This window comes from Dermacentor silvarum, chromosome 2 (genome assembly GCF_013339745.2).
Source record: "Dermacentor silvarum isolate Dsil-2018 chromosome 2, BIME_Dsil_1.4, whole genome shotgun sequence".
NCBI lineage: Eukaryota > Metazoa > Arthropoda > Arachnida > Ixodida > Ixodidae > Dermacentor > Dermacentor silvarum.
In genome coordinates, this window is record NC_051155.1 from 198819298 (window position 1) to 198835194 (window position 15897).

At 48.1% G+C, this 15897-nt stretch overlaps 1 protein-coding gene across 2 annotated transcripts in view; it reads right to left on the reverse strand.

The window, feature by feature from the left end:
• Positions 1-2346: 2346 nt before the first annotated feature.
• LOC125943269 (arylsulfatase B-like) overlaps positions 2347-15897 on the reverse strand; it is a 34900-nt gene continuing 21349 nt past the window's right edge. For both annotated transcript variants that reach the window (XM_049662141.1, XM_049662140.1), the window contains exons 6-10: positions 12260-12385; positions 11993-12119; positions 11379-11672; positions 8947-9383; positions 2347-2805 (exon numbers count right to left, since the gene is read on the reverse strand). In XM_049662141.1, coding sequence (XP_049518098.1) covers positions 2668-2805; positions 8947-9383; positions 11379-11672; positions 11993-12119; positions 12260-12385 — 1122 coding nt within the window. In that variant the 3' untranslated portion in view covers positions 2347-2667. The remainder of the gene's footprint in view (positions 2806-8946; positions 9384-11378; positions 11673-11992; positions 12120-12259; positions 12386-15897) is intronic.

Below are 15897 nucleotides of genomic sequence, written 5' to 3' on the forward strand. Positions count from 1 at the left end.
AACTCACTTGCTCATATTATGGAGATTACTCCGGTGCGGCAATTCAGTGAATATGGCGTTCTGCTGGGTGGCACGCTGTCACGGGCTTCATTTTTGGCTTGCGAAGGCCACATTCTGATATAAGACAGATCGCATTCTCAGATTAGTCTGTATGTTACAGATCCCGAGACGGTCTAAACTATTTGGCATACCTCTGCTATTGTGATTCTCAGGGTCCACTCTATAGTTTTGGGACGTAAACTCCCTCTATCAATTGGTCAACTTTCTTTCTCAGCTGAACAGTCCTTGTTTCTTTGTGCAGTTACATGAGACCATCACAGTGAAGCTCGACGTGCGCGCTGGCTCTGAGTAAAGTTCTTTTTTTTAATGAGTTAGCATTCTTAGGTTACTATTAGGGTACCGAGAGCTATCTATGTATGTTTGTGTCTATGTATCTATGCATCTAATCTATGTTAGTATCTAACAGTTTTCCCGCCTACCTGGTTCACTGGGTAGTCAGTGGTCGAATGGTTGGCGCATAGGGCTGCCGTGCTGACGTAACAGGGTTCGAACCCAACCATGAGATCAACGTGGGTCATTGAGTTTGTGTCACTGTGTACGTATGTGCATCTCTTCAACGAAGCTTTTTCAGGCTGACATAGGTCACCGCAGATGCGGTAGTAGGTAAGCACCACTGTTCGAAGAAGCTCTTTGACGCCGACTTGGAGCACTGGGTATGTCCCCTTTGGTCTGTGCTGGTCTTCAATGTGCCTCTTTGATGTATACTTGGCTCACTGGATTTCTGCCAGGAGGTGTGTCCCACTCTGCGATGAACGTCTTTGACGCCGACTTGGGTAACTCGGTAGGTGTCACTGGAATGTGCAGCCTCTACGTTCACAAAAAAAAAAGATTCTTTAAATTTGTTCAATGCTGGGTGGAATTAAACCTACGTCAAGACAGTTCCTCAAGAACAGCAACCCGACGTTTTAGCAGGCTGCGCCACAAATGCACTGGGTATATGTGCTACTTTTGAATGAACCTCTTTGACGTTGCGGATAATCCCGACGGCCACGTGACCCGTTTCTCAGCATTCGCACACGCCGGCGCGCTATACATTTCGGAGGCCCAGCACAGGCGTTTTGGTGGCACCGTTATATGGCACCGAGTTTTCTTAGAGAAGTGCCAAAGAAGAGTCCTACTACAGCACACGCACCATACATAACTCCTTTAATTCGACGATGGCAATATGTTGTGTCGCTTTATTGATTCAATGCTAACGCATTACCGCCGACTGTCGTCGTGAGATGGGTTCTGCTGAATTTTTTTTCTTCATGCTGACTTGAGATGCAGGCCATACTGGGCTCCTGTTTTTCAAAACGCTGTTCTTGAAGTAGCGAATACTGCATGATTACTATATTAGAGATGTCGGACAGTATCAAATCACCCATGTATGGATGGTTACCTTGCGAAAGTGGGGTGGTTAAACAGAATATGGTCACCTGTGGTGAGCTCCGTGTAAAAGGCTTCTTGTGAAGTACATGGTGACATATCCGGAGACTAAGGGATATCTATAGTCGGGTACCACTTATGAAGACAGGAGCGAATGCCGCTGCCTTCTAAAGTTGTACCCGACTATAGCTAAATCTACTGTGTCTTCCACTTAAGCTTGAACCTCGATACGTTGAAGAGGCGTTGCAGGCGTACGGTTAGGTGAAGCTCATAGAGAGAGAGGTGTGTCCGTTTTCTTCATCTGTGTTCTCGAATATCCATTGAAATTAGTTTCTGCTGCGACAACTTGGTGTCCCTCTCGATAACTTCTGTAATAGTGGTCCTCATTGGACGTCCGCGCTAACCATTATCCGTCGAAAGGTGACAACTTGGCAGGGTTGTGACCTCTCCCTCTTTGAGAGCGCTAAGACTCGCAATATATTTCTTGCTTCTAAGCTTCTTTATAGCTGCAAGTCTTGCCCTGGCTCTTGCATCCATATTCATACATTCCATAAAATATTTGGATGTTTTGTTTGGCGTTCGTCGTGAAAAAGAAGCATATATGCCCTGAAATAGAAATTATAGACTTTGCAGCCAACCTGAGACACTATAACACTGCTTTATTCTTTGTCATGACGCAGTTTATTTTTGGAACAACTTACAAACATCTATCAATTTTATCACATTTTACGGTATCCGGTTCCTGCCATTAGAAAATACAAACAGTAATACACCATATGATTCGGAGCCGCTTGGTCGACAGGCACGCCGAGGCACCTCACTTGACAAGGCCAGCCTTTCGAGAAGAGGCGGCTCAAGTCCGTAGCGGGGTTCAAACCTTCGATGCCGTTCTAGAGTGGCTTTCGCATCGGGGCTCAGGTGCCACCGCATCTTGCTAGGTCAGTAAGTATAAATTGCACGCTGTACCAAATGCATCTGTGAACGTCGATTGCGGAGCTCCTGCATCTGGTATTATCAACACCTCAATGCCTTGAAAACAGTCACATTGCCGATCGCGGTCGTGTCAGTACCTCTTTCCGCCTGCTGATTTTGAAGTTTTAGGAGGTACAGAAGGGCCGGATATATAACTGCCTATACATACGTTAACTTCTGAAAATAGTGCCTTAAGATGTCTTCGAGTGTCTGTCATGCGCCTCAGTATTGCAATCACGTAACAACTTGATGTAGAAACAGCTTTTTTCACGGGACTGAATCCAACCAGGGCGCCCACGTTCCATTGTGATACTCTGGAAAACCGGCTGGGTCCTTCGGTGGGCTCAGGGGTGATATCGCAAAGGCGGCGTAGGTCTCGATTCGCATCTTCAGGAACTCCACGACCTGTGAAGTTGATGCACAAGAACGATTACATATATGGTTTTCAGCAATTAAAAAAGCTGAGCGAAAAGTGAACACATCGTATATACTTTCTAGTTCCTTAGACAAGGGAAGGCGCCAAAGTATCTATTGTTGCGTCCCAAAACGGCAATGCGCATTATTTGGGTGCTTCCCACGAAGCAGCCCCAGCGCCTGCTGTGACGGCGACGGGGCCCGATGCCGACTTCGACGGGAAAACAAAGACGCTCCCTTCGAGGCGACAACAGCCGCTGCACTCTGTGGGAGCTCTATATAACGACCGTGAAAGCCAGCCTCATGACACTGACAAGCTGGTCGTCGCGGAGGGCAATGAGCCAGTGTGGACGACTTCCGTGGAAACACCGTTGACCCGTTTTCAGATTGCCTCGTCATTGCGGTGACGGCGGGTTCGAAGCTTGGACAAAGGTTGGACATCAGAGGCGAGTCCTTGCAGCAAGGTGGTGCGACCATGGGCGGGACTTTGCGAACAGCGCAACTATTATGATTGGCCGAGACACAGTCATCAGATTCCCTCGTCTAATTATCTAGGGAAAACGACTGTTTTAAAATCGAGCACATTTGGTGCAGTGAGGTGTGTGCTGACATGGGTGCTGAGACATGTAGTGACCTGAGACATTTAGAGCGCTCCTACGTGGAGTGTGCTCCCATATCTGGAGCCAGTTATGTAAATATGTAAAATACACCCTTTTCTCGTTTCCTTCAACTTCCCGATCTCATCTCACCAACAGGCAACTCTCGGCGATAGATACGGACGAGGGCCACGCCCCGGTATAGCGGGGTGTGCGACGCCCCGGTATATCCCAGGCCAGCTACCATGTTTCAGGCGCTTCGGCGACGTAGGCAAGCGATCCTTTGAGTGAAGCCCGAGTCAGACCCACGAACTACAAAACCGGATCAAGACACTATGTAGCCACACTGACGTCGTCCTTTGCTATAAATAACAACGTTGTTCTCCGCAATGTTTAAACCTTTGTTAGCTAGCACTAATAAGTAATGACGACCTGCTAAGCAAGGGTGTGTAGTCACGGTAGGACCTTCATGTTACAGTGAAGCTGTTAATGCGACTAGAAGTGCTTGAAACAGCTGTTTCCAGCGTTTTATTTCAAACTAGATAACTCACGAAGTTTATATTTTGAGAAAATGTGATGAATGCTAGGAGGAAATATGCAGGCAAATCTTGAAGTGCGTGTGCTAATTAGCGGTTAAATTAAAATAGAAAAACTCTGGTTTTCAACCCGTTCCAATGTGTTAAGTTTTTCCGCTTGCCTAAAAGCACCGGAAACGGCATAAGCTTAAGATTTTTTTAAATATTATTGGGGTCAAGTCATACGGGTGGTGCTTCTGTGGTGTTTCTGGTTTAAACAGAAGCGTTGATAATAGTTATTGAACCCCCTTTGTTGTTCCTATTTTCGTACGCGATACAAGGATTGCACTTGGGTTCTCTGTGTACTTGGTGACCTATACAAGCCACCTAAACAAGCAAAGTTGAAAGTGGGTGAGTTAATTGGGACCTCAGAAGTAAATTACGCATTCAAGCACTCTGGGGTGTTGTGAGAGTGTCTTACGACCAACGCAAAATTTAGCCTGTTGCCCGAGTACAACTACAAAGGCGTTGGAGATCAAATTTAGTGAACATGGACGGAACGCTATGGCATTTCTTTGCGACGTTAAATGCTTATAGATGAAGAACAGCCTCTGTAAAAAATGTCTATTCAAGTGTTTTAAAGTTTCATGTGGCTGCTATCAGCTATCCTGACAGCAGCCACATGCTGCATAATGTCGCTACATAACTGTATGTTACACCAGGTTTATATATCGCGGAAAGTGGGCTCATGTTGTCAGTAAGTGGAAATTTCCACGTTCCTGGCCTAAATACAAACGTCGTAAATGATTACTAAACCCTTGTCCTTTCTCCCTATTTTCATGCGTCATAAGGCGTTCGTATAGCTGGTTGCTCCGGTGTCCTCGTTGAACAAAATAGGGCGCCTTGTTTGTATTTGGTGAGAACAAGTGGCACATTCTGGGTCAAATGTAGGCAAAGTTCAAAGTATGCTGAGCTAATTACGGTCTTTGCAGTAAATCACGGATACAAGCGAGCGGGAGCTTTATAAGCGAGCTCTACGAAGAACGCACATTTTATGCTTAGGCCCCGGAAGAAGAAAGCGATCAAATTTACGAAAATAGGGGGACACTATGGGGGATGTTTGGCCGCAGTAAGTTGTGTGTACATGAATTACTGCCTTTCCGAAAATTGTTAATAAGTTATGGAAAGCGTTATATGCGGCCAAGGTTTCAAATGGAACAGTCATATGCGGGCAACGTTTTAAGTACGTATGTGATTTAATTACGCCAAACTAAAACTCTTATTGCAACTGCCAGAAATATACAGCTTCGCTGGAAATGTGGTTGTCATTCTGCAAGGTCGCACAAGTTGGATATAATTTTTGTCTGTACGTAAGTGATCAATGAAGAGCATATGACGGACGCATACAAGTATGCTTATATGTATTTATTTTTAAGCATGAAATGATTTTAGCTCCCGTTGTCGGCGACCTTCAAGTGACCTTGAGCCAAAAGCCAGAGCCGCTATCCAGACACTCAAACGATAACATCCGGGCAGCCAGTCTAAAGTTCAGAAAATGGGGTCCCTGGCCCCCAACCTTTTGTACCGGGCCGCATTACATACGCTAGTTACTGCCCAGACAAGTTACACAAAATATTGCTTCCGTGTTCCTCCAAATGTTTGTTCACAATACCACTCACAAGCACAACATGCTTAGGCAGATCAGAATTTATGTATGTATATGCTGTATTGACAAATAAACTTTGAAACTTCGAAACTTTGAAACTCAATGTGGAACTTCTAGTACGCTGAAGATTTATTTGCCATTTCCGACAGCGACGTTCAAAAGCAGATACAGGGAACCACACATTTGATTGTCATCTTTTGGCGCTGAGACAGGGTTGCCTGTGCATTTTTGAACGCCAACGGCCTGTGCGTGCCGCGGCGTGGGTTTTTCGTCGCCTCGAAAGATGGCGCCACGCTGCGTGGTACCTCTTTGAGGCGCTTTTCTTCTTCTAGCTGGGCAGTGTCCTATGGACCAGTGCACAGTATAGCGGGATGGGCTGTTGCGAACATGCAGTACACCCATTTTAACGCGATTGCGTTAAAGGCCCCGTGTCGCAGAAAATTCCGGCGTCAGTGTCGGCGTGCGGCGTCCATGGCCAAGAAAATCATCCCGAACCACCCCGACCACGCAGGCCCTCCGCGTGGCGGAGAGGCGCTGGTGAACTAATTGAATTTCTCAACGTAATCTTCGTCAGAAAAATCGTAAAGTACGACTTAACCACAACCAACAGGTATGATAGCTTCGGATTGTAATTTGAATATACGAGAAAACATAATCATGTTACGCGAAAACTCAAACACAAACCCCTTTTCCATCATTTCTACAATGCATACAGCGGCGCACCCGGGTCGGTGTTCCTTGCAAGAGCACCATCCAAATGGTGCTCGCCTCCTCGGCAGCGGCGCGCGGAGGCGAAGGTGAAGAAAAAAGAAAGCTGCAGTTGCCGGGCAGCCTGACGAACACTCAGGGATCTTTGAATGCTATCGCGTTCCTCTCTTAAAGGCGAACCTTAAGCGTCCTTCAAAGTTATCATCTCCAACCAGTCTGCTTTGCCGGCAGCCATTTCATACTTACATCTACTCTCGATTGCGGGATAGCCAGCAATTTTTCTTTCCTCATTCATTTGTTTCAATAGGTAAATAAGCTGATCGCACTTTTGATTAAGCTATTCGCCGACGTACGTCGAAAGCTTACTTGACAAATGAATAATAGATTCTTTATCGTAACATTCCTGCTTTCTTTCTGGGGTTCTACGTGCCGAAACCAGTTCTTATTTTGAGGTTCGCCGTAGTGGAGGGCTCCGGATTAATTCTGACCACCTGGATTTCTTTAACGTGCACTACAACGCAAGCACACGGACGTTTTCGCATTTCGCCTGCATTGAAATGCGGCCATTCCACATAGTGAATGAGGTTGTAGACGCCTTTACGTTGCATGGACGCGGCCTGATATTTACACATGAGCTTGCTGCCTGACAATGAAAAACTGCAGTTTCTTGATCTTCAGTTAATATTTATCAGTAGACATGTATGCTGAAAGTATTCGGCACTGGCCAGAAAGTAGTTACACTATTGTTCTGTGCACTTCAAGACGATAAAAATAAGCATAGCGGGACTTTGTTTGCAGTCGACGTGTCCAAATACCTGTTCACAGCTCATACAGAGTAGCTTTGAAGTTTAATTGAACCGCCTAAACACTGCTATGTTTCCCTGCACGGTGTTGATACCTACTGTAGAAAGCCTCCTGCAAAAAGTCAACAGTACAAAACGAAAAAGAATGGAAGACGACCAAAGGAAGAACAAGAGGCCTGAAGTTGTCCATTATATACGATGTCTGTCTCAAAAGTTATTGCGCTGAGTCAGCAAAATAAGTGGAAGACGGTGTATCAGCCCGATTCTCTGGTTATCTGCACTCAAAAGGACCCCGTTGACCTCTAGTACAAGCCTTACTGCTGTTTGGTAAGGCAGAATTTTATGCCTCCACTCTTTGGGCAACCGATTTTTAGTCTTTGCCGAAATGAAGATCGACGAGCAGACGGAAGAAAGATAAACATCAAATGTCTTGGGAAAGTGAGCGAGAATGGTGCAGAAATTCATGAAATGTTCCGCATGTCTATGCGCCTGGCCGGGATACACAAGGGTATCCCGGCCAGGCGTTCGGCTTCTTTCAGTGATTATACGCTTGGGAATGGAGCCTGCGCCCTAAATTCCCGTTGAAATCCTCGTGAGCGCACAAAAAAGTGATATTTGGACCTCTTCCATGGCGGCAATTTCCCACGTGGTGCCCCCAATTCTCCTATTGAAGTGGGGCCACCTTCGGGCTGGAGGCAAACACCCCTTTCCAAGCGTTGAGGTCCATAAAAGGCCGAGCACCAGGATAGGAGTGTGCTTGTACCGAATTTATCGATAGGTACCCGGCAGCAGCACTTGCCTACCACAACGGCAGCGGATGCTCTGCAACAAGGCCGTCGGTGGTGGCCGTCTGTGGTAACCGTCGCGCTCAAATTTCGCATTAGGGAGTATCATAATCGTCGGTGAATTTTTTTTAAACCTACAGCACAAACCTTTGGTACAGACTTCCTCCAACACCTCCACTCTGAAAAGCTATAGCAAAGAGACACGACGTTGCGATGGCTTGCTCGGCGGCCAACAAACTTGCGATGTTGTGCGCTCGCATCTCTGCAAATGACCTCACATGGAAAACACTACTGATACCGCATCTCAGACACATACGATGATATCAATGTGTAACTTACACATTTGTCTCCTTTTGGTTTATAAAGAATGCCTCTGGCAGCTCACAAGCGAGTGTCTGCTTTTTCCTGAAATTCGCAGTTCCCACTCCCAAAGCCGTGGTTCACACCATTATGTAGAGACGTGCAAGCTTAAATATGGGCCACTAAGCATTAAGCGCGTGTTTCATTGCATGGTTGTTAACGCAGCACACCATCTGTCTGATGCAGCTCCTGCCGCATGTCAAGGGTATTTCGTACATCCCACCATGGCACACCGAACGTAGGGCCTCGCATGTAATTTCCGACAGCCTTGCACAGCCTCATCGTATGGGAAGTTAGAGCATTCTAAGTGCCTTCAAAAAATAAACTGAGTGGCAGCCGTCCTGTCGCTTACTCTTTTTTGTCGCCTTGCGTTTGTGCCATTTCTACCAAGGTAATCTGATATATTCGATCGGATTTTCTTTCTCTTATCGTTTCCTGCAATATCTCAAATGTATGTAACTGAGAAGCTTTGCCACAACTAATCATTCATGGGTCATTCTGGCAGGAATGACACAAAACAAGACAACACACAAAACAACACGACAGGTACACCTGTCCTCTTGTCTTATGTGTCGTCTTCTCTTGCACCATTTCTTCTATGATAAACATGTACCAACTAGGCCAACAACAAGCCCTACTCAATATATATAGGTATCGTGTTGTAAGTGGCTACGAGGAAGGATGACGTTAAGTACTGACCTCCGGAAGCGAGCTGGCCAAATTGTTCAGTTCGCAGGGATCCGCAACGATGTCGAACAGGTAGGCGGTGTCGTTCCCCGAGAAGTTTCTCGTCGTCCCTCGACCGCAGTTCAGCGTCGCCCTTTTCCGCCAATCGCTGGAAAAGTTCAATTGGTTCTTGTTGTAGAAGCTCCTCAGGACCTTCGCCACAGTTGACTGGGTGAGCAGCTTATCGAGATCATTCCGAGGTCGTCTGCCGCCGGTCGTGTGGTAGCGCTGGTTGTTCAGGCCGGTATCGTCGAGCACAAGTTTGTATCGCGAGGAGCGGAGCGCCGAGGCGTGCAGAATCCACTCGTCGTAATTGTACAGCATCTCTACGCGAGGTGACTGCAAGTCCTGAGAGAGGTGCCGCCACATGTCTAGCCCATCCATATTACCAAGGCTCTTTACGTCGCCTCCTGAAAGCGGCAGAAATATATAATTGAGTAATGCTACGAGAAACGGCGTCAGAGACACGAGAAACGGCGTCGTCGCATCCATTAATTTCTAGACGATGATTACCCTGTAATGATAACGAAAACGCGTATATTGTAATTTAACATTTGATTGCGTCTACATACGCGGTGCAAGTGGACTGGTGAATGTCGAGTGATGACCACACCTTAAACACGTCTGAAATGCTCTATGTGAAGCTGCTATATGCAGCTTTCTTCCGAGCTTGTTGACGCTGCATTTCAACGGCGTAGAGCCCAACGTGATCAAGACGGCTTTTTTGAGGACGGAAGCACAGCATAGCCACCAGCTGCGCTTCTCTCCTTTATGTTATATACAGTGCATTGGATCATGCAAATCTTTTACCTTCAGCTGATATTTCGGTCTCCTTTACATCGAGGACGTCAAAATTAAGGTGCAACAAATACGACAACATCGTCCGGCTCATAACATTCATTTTGTGTACAGTCGAATGCTTATACAACGAAATTACTTTTACAATGAAGGACGCCGCACGTTCTGGTCGAATTCCTAACTGTCACATGCAGTGCCATGCGTGAATCATAGCGAGTCGATTGAACACATGTGGCCTATTTTTTAGCTAATAACTGCTGTCCACTGTAGAATGTCCCTTAGTGAACGCAGAAAAAAATTGCCAGCTTATACTTCGCTGCATCCGAAGATGACGAGTGCGAAGCAGTAAAGTTCTTTGTTGTTCTCGCCATCTGAACTCGTGAGCAGTTTCCTCTGTGAAAATGTGTTCCTTGTTGCGGGCAATATTACAATAGCGTACATTAGAGCACTGCACGGGCTCGGGCTTACCCGAAAGCCCGGGTAGGGTAATTTTTTCACGGGCTCGGTCCGGGCTCGGGTATTTTAACGCGGGTCCGGGCCGGGCTCGGACTTTCGGGTGGTGTGCATGTAAAGTGCAGCGAGTTGTCCTCGCGCGTCTCGACTCGGAAAAACCTGTTGCCCCGGCGCACCTGGAAGCTAGCAGTGCTACTCCTGTGTACTTCCCTTTTCTTCTTCCGTCGTATTTTGCGCTGTTTGAACGGAATGTGAAAGTCCAGAAAGACCGAAGTCGCCTCAAACTAAAGGATGCCATTGTATTCCTTACTTAAATCAATGTAATTAATGATTTCAGCGCGGTGCAAGCGCGTTCGCGACTTGCTGATTCGTCAAAGGCGAATTGGTAAGACGATGACTGGTAGGATAAGATAATTCGTCACGCGGCTGAAATATGGCACTGCGTCCATCCATGATTGCACGCATGTTCTCAACCGGCCGCCTAGCAGCAGCGCATTATGCTTCATCATGGAGGAAAGAGAAGCTTTATTTCTCCATTTACTCAATCCATGCGCTACGCTCACGACCGGTCGTGGCTGCTCTTCGCCTATAGTGTACTAGAATACGGTTGAGTGGGACGAGCGGCTGAGGCGGCAGGGGCGTGGAAAAATACTGTTGCGGCGCTGCGATAGAAGTAGATTGGACAGCATCAAGGTCGCGCCGTTGGGAACTGCTGGCGATACTGCTCGGCAGGGTCATTGGTACTACTTCGCGCGCTGGTATTTGCGTCCAGACCACTCAAATGGTGTTCATAATTGCATATGACATGTATTTATGCCTAAAAATAACTTTATTTCATTCTCTTCCTTTTTAAAATTTTTTAAATGCCGCTAGGTGATCTTTTTCGGTCTCGGGCCGCTTTCAGGCCGGTTTCGAGCCGGGCTCGGGCCGGGCTCGGGCCTAAGGTAAAGGGGTGGCGGGACGGGCAGGGCGGGTAACGAGAGATTATTTCCGGACCCGGGATGGCCCCTGTTCTCGCCATAAATCTTTTGGTCGGGCTCGGGCGGGCAGCCAAAAGTATAAACGGGCCCGGGCCGGGCCCAGGCTGAAAAAATCGGCCCGTGCAGTGCTCTATAGCGTACATTATACCATATTCGCGCGAGTGTCGCACCTACCACCAATTGAGTACAGTGTAGGCAGCCAGTCCGTGATGTGCATAAGTTGGTGGGACACTCTACGCCTGCGCTCGAGCAGGGGACTCCATAAGAAGGCCGCCGACCTGGTGGCGCCTTCCCAAAGTCCACCTTTGACGCCACGCAGCGGCCAGTTGAAGCTGCGGCTCGCGTGTGCCCCGAACGGAACGCCGCCATTGTCGCTGCTGAAGACGACGACTGCGTTTTGCAGCATCCCGGCGACGCTTAGAGCCTTGAACACCTCGCCTACGGACTGGTCCATCGCGTCCACCATCCCTGCGGTCGGAGAAAGCTCGTAGGTTCATAACTGTAACAGCACCGCCAAGCAAGATCGAGTGAAAACGAGGAGTTTCTAAGTGCGTGTCAGATTTGTTCGCCGTCTTACCGAGAGCGATTCTTCGCGAAATTACGTGCTCGTGTTTGCACGCACTTTCAGTTACCTAAATGTCCGATTACTCCAACCACAAAAGCGTTAAAATTAAGAATACTTAATATGCGTGCCAATAAAAAAAAAGTGTATAACACCATCAAATTCTACTTACAAGCTATGCTTTCTGGAAAGGGCACAAGTGTGCTTCCTGTCTTCACGCCCTTACCTGCAAAAATTGTTCTGTTCTCTTCTCCTATGTAGGGAAACTTGTCGACATTTTCCTGTGGAGCCTGCAGGCGGCTATTAATGTCTGCACCATGCACTGCCTGGTAACTCAACAGAAGAAACAGCGGCTGTGGGTCGGAAGAAACAACAACAAACATCTGTAAATGAAATACTCGATGGTGGTTTGCACAGCTTACTGGCAGCAAGGTAAGTGACGCATCCAAGCCTTCTTATCTGGACCTATAGAGCACATCTCTATATGTCTTACCTTCGTCTTGTCTCTGTTGGCGATGATATATTGGGCTCTTTTTGTGTAGAGCGTGGTGGAATACGTTCCATTTACAGACCACACCGGGTCAGTGTTCATCCAAAAGTCAAGGCCTGTATGGTTTTCCTGTAAAATATGTGATTCCACAGTACTTTCTTTGCAGGGCAAGATCACAAAAATATGTGCATGTGCGTGCGTGCGTCAGTACTCCTTCTTAAAGAAGAACTGACTTCAATGACGCGACATTCTTTACTTTTAACAGCAGAGATGTTTAAGCCGGCCGTTAGTCCGTCCGTCGCGTACAAAAAATGTGGGCCGATCCTGTCGGTATATATATAGTGCAGAAAGGGTCCAAGCGCAATGGCAGATACCCCTGTGAACTAGCGGAGCTGAGCCTGGATAAGTCAAGCTAAGTATGGTTGGGACTACTTAAAGGGCCCCTAAACCACCTCAGATATATTTTGAACATTTCAAGTAAACAAGCGCATCGAGTTCAGAATGCCGTCATGATCAACAATGCCAAACGCTGCAGCGCTACGCACCGCGGGCACGCCACAAAATTAAAAAAAAAAGCAAAACAATGCCATCATCCTCTCCTGGCCTTTCCGGTATCCCTAGTGGTCGTCACCATGCCACCAGGGTGGGTGCATCTGGTGATGTCAACCGGGTCGACGATGTCGATTGGTCGAGCAAGAACCTACAAATCCCGGTTAGTCTAACAGCAGGTACGCGCGCTCCCTGCTCTTCCTCGCCGTGTTGCTCGCTTGTGGGCGCTTGCGAATCGGTAATTACAACCCGCAACGCAAGTGCCAAATCGCTCGCGTTCCAACACAGTCGTGCTTAGCGGTCTGATTAGCTGCGCGAACAGAGTCCCACAGTGTTGGCCTTTCTAGACGTGCGCGCAACACAGGGTCCATAGCAGCACGCTTCGCATAAGCACGGGCCGGCACGGCAGGAAATCTCGCGAACGGCGAGATTTCCTTGCCGTACGTAGATAGGATGAGACCGGGACTCAATTGTGCGGCAGCCTCACCGCCGCTGATCGCTCGACGGCGCCGATATCGTCGCTAGGCCTTTTCCGGTTCCCTCCAAAGCTAAAGCGGACGGCGCTTCGGAATTAATTACGGACGCTCACGAGCCGCAATATTTTCTTATCGTTGTTGTCGCTCTTCGCAATAATTGTACACAAAGAAGAAAATAAGCTGATATTAGCGGCACCGTCCGCTGCGATGCGAGCACAGCCGAGCCGGTCGTCTTCCGTCGGTAGCCGTGGACTGCAGCTGAGCTCGACAAGTATCGAAGCTCTCGATCATGTTTAACGTTTGACAGTGGATATAGTTTTATTGCGATAGCAATTATATGGACACTCAAAAGCAGATTTCTGCCGTCGGCGTCGCCGTCGCCGTCGCCGTGAGGTTCCGTATGACGTCAATGGAGATGAAATCGTCGCCGCGCGCCGCCGAACGCTGTATGTGCGAGTGATAGGGCGTGAGGGACGCGCTCTTTCACGGGGAGTGAACGCACGGCGGAGAACAAACGCGCGTTCTGCGCCGTGCTTCCTTAAGGGCTGCAGAAGTAGGCGTCTCTTTCCTCCTTTACAATCACCATATATGTAGAGCAAACGCGCCTTCTTCCGACGCGCGAGAGGCCGTGGGGGAGGGGGGAGGGAAGGGAGGCGACGTTTAGCTGCGGCACCAAGTGCCTATTTATATCAGAGGCTCCGGCAACAGTCACCAACGCCGCAGGCATTTTGAGCGAACGCGGGCAAAACGCCGACGGCGTCGACAACAGTTCTGCGCGTTGCCGGTGCTGCTGCATGTCCAAGTTTATACAGATGATAAAGCTAATATCATTACTCCGTATAGCTCTCTACAAATTTGCTATCGCAATTGATGCTTCGCCTTTCAGGTGAAACTGCGACAGCTTTTTTTCATAAAATGTACAATTTACGCATCGCTTTATCTAGCGGGAATTATTTTGCTTGGAACAGAAGCTGCAGCCGATGTTTTCGTCGCCGGTGGCGGAGGCGCGCAGCTTCACGGTCGTTGAATGGCCCGTTGATCGGGCTGCGGGCGGTGCGCCGGCCGAACTGCCGTCTACTTTGGACACCTCTCGCGCGGCAGACGTTCTACGGCACTGGAGGCCGGTTCGCCTTCGGTATAATTGCCGCTAGCGTGGACGTGCCTTAACCGGAAGTGGACAGTGTTTAAGAAGCGCGTTGGCGATGATGTATGTCACGTGACATTTGTAGGAGCACTCGGCGAGGAGGAGAGACCAACCGACGAGGACAGTTGCGAAGGAAAGAGCGAAACGAGCGAGGGCCGTGTTTCGATTATCAAACTCGTGTAACTCCTCTATGACGGCACATTTCGAAAAATTCTCGCGGCTACGTGTTCGTCGTAGACTCGTGCATAACTGCAACACCACAACTAAATTTCGACCTCTGGGTGGTTTAGGGGCCCTTCAAGCTTAGGCAGTCATCGATATCCAATTGATAGCCAATCAATAGCTAATCTATAATCAATGAATAATCAATAAATTGCGGGAAATGCTGGGGGTGACTTGGTAGTGATTAGCCTAGCCCAAATACGTGGCCATTAGCTTGCTATAGCCAATAGATAGCCAATAATTATCTAATTGATAATCGACAAATAATCAATAATTTCTGGGAAATTCTGGGGATGACTTGGTAGTGCTTAGCCTAGCCCAAATACGTGGCCAATACCTTGCGATAGTCAGTAGATAGCCAATCAATAGCTAATCGATAATCGATCAACTATCAATAAATTTCCGGAAAATGCTGGGGATGTAGTGCTTAGCCTAGCCCAAAAGCCAGAACTAGCTAGGTGCCCTTCAGCTTCGCTGTGTCTTTAGCATTGCGCCTCCAGTGCAAGCTATGCTAATTTTTTATTAATTTTGGGGTTCAGTAAAGGTCCTGCGTCTCGTAACCCCAGAAAAAATGTGGTTGATCCCTCTTATATAGGAATCGGTATAGAACACGAAAGTGAAACGTGTCTTCACAGAAGTAGTGTAATGTTTATTGCACATTGATATATAATGTCTATTGGTGTTTTGTGGCTAAAGCGCCCTTAGGCGTTGATGCACCCACGCTGACGCCTGGTGGCACGTCTCCTCCATCACGACTACCAACGTCGATGACCATGAGCAACCGTCGTGCATATGGAAGCTGCACTACGCTGCACACGCTAGCACAACGCGAAAGACGAAGCACGTAACTGACACACTAATACAACGCGCAAGACAAAGCTCGTAACTGAATCGTCACCGAGTCAAATCAGCGCGTACAGCGCGTCGTAATTGCAGCCTCCGCGATCAACTTCAAAAACATTTTCAGAGCTAATTGCGGTGGCCACGCTCCGCTGTGCTGAGTACGGTGAACGCCACCTGGCGTTGGTAGTGCTTCTTGATGCCAGCGTCCCTTCGAATGCTGGCATCGAGGCGTCATAGTGCTGAGACCACCGAAGCGTTCACTGTCGGTGCGCGTTAGTGTCATAATGCAGTACTTCTCTTTTCTGCTCGTAGGCGGCGGCACCGCCCCGAGCAAGAGCGCGGGTACACGGAGGAGTGTTAGATATATAAGGCGCGTCTGTGTAGCTCTCTGCAAATGCGTTTGTGGC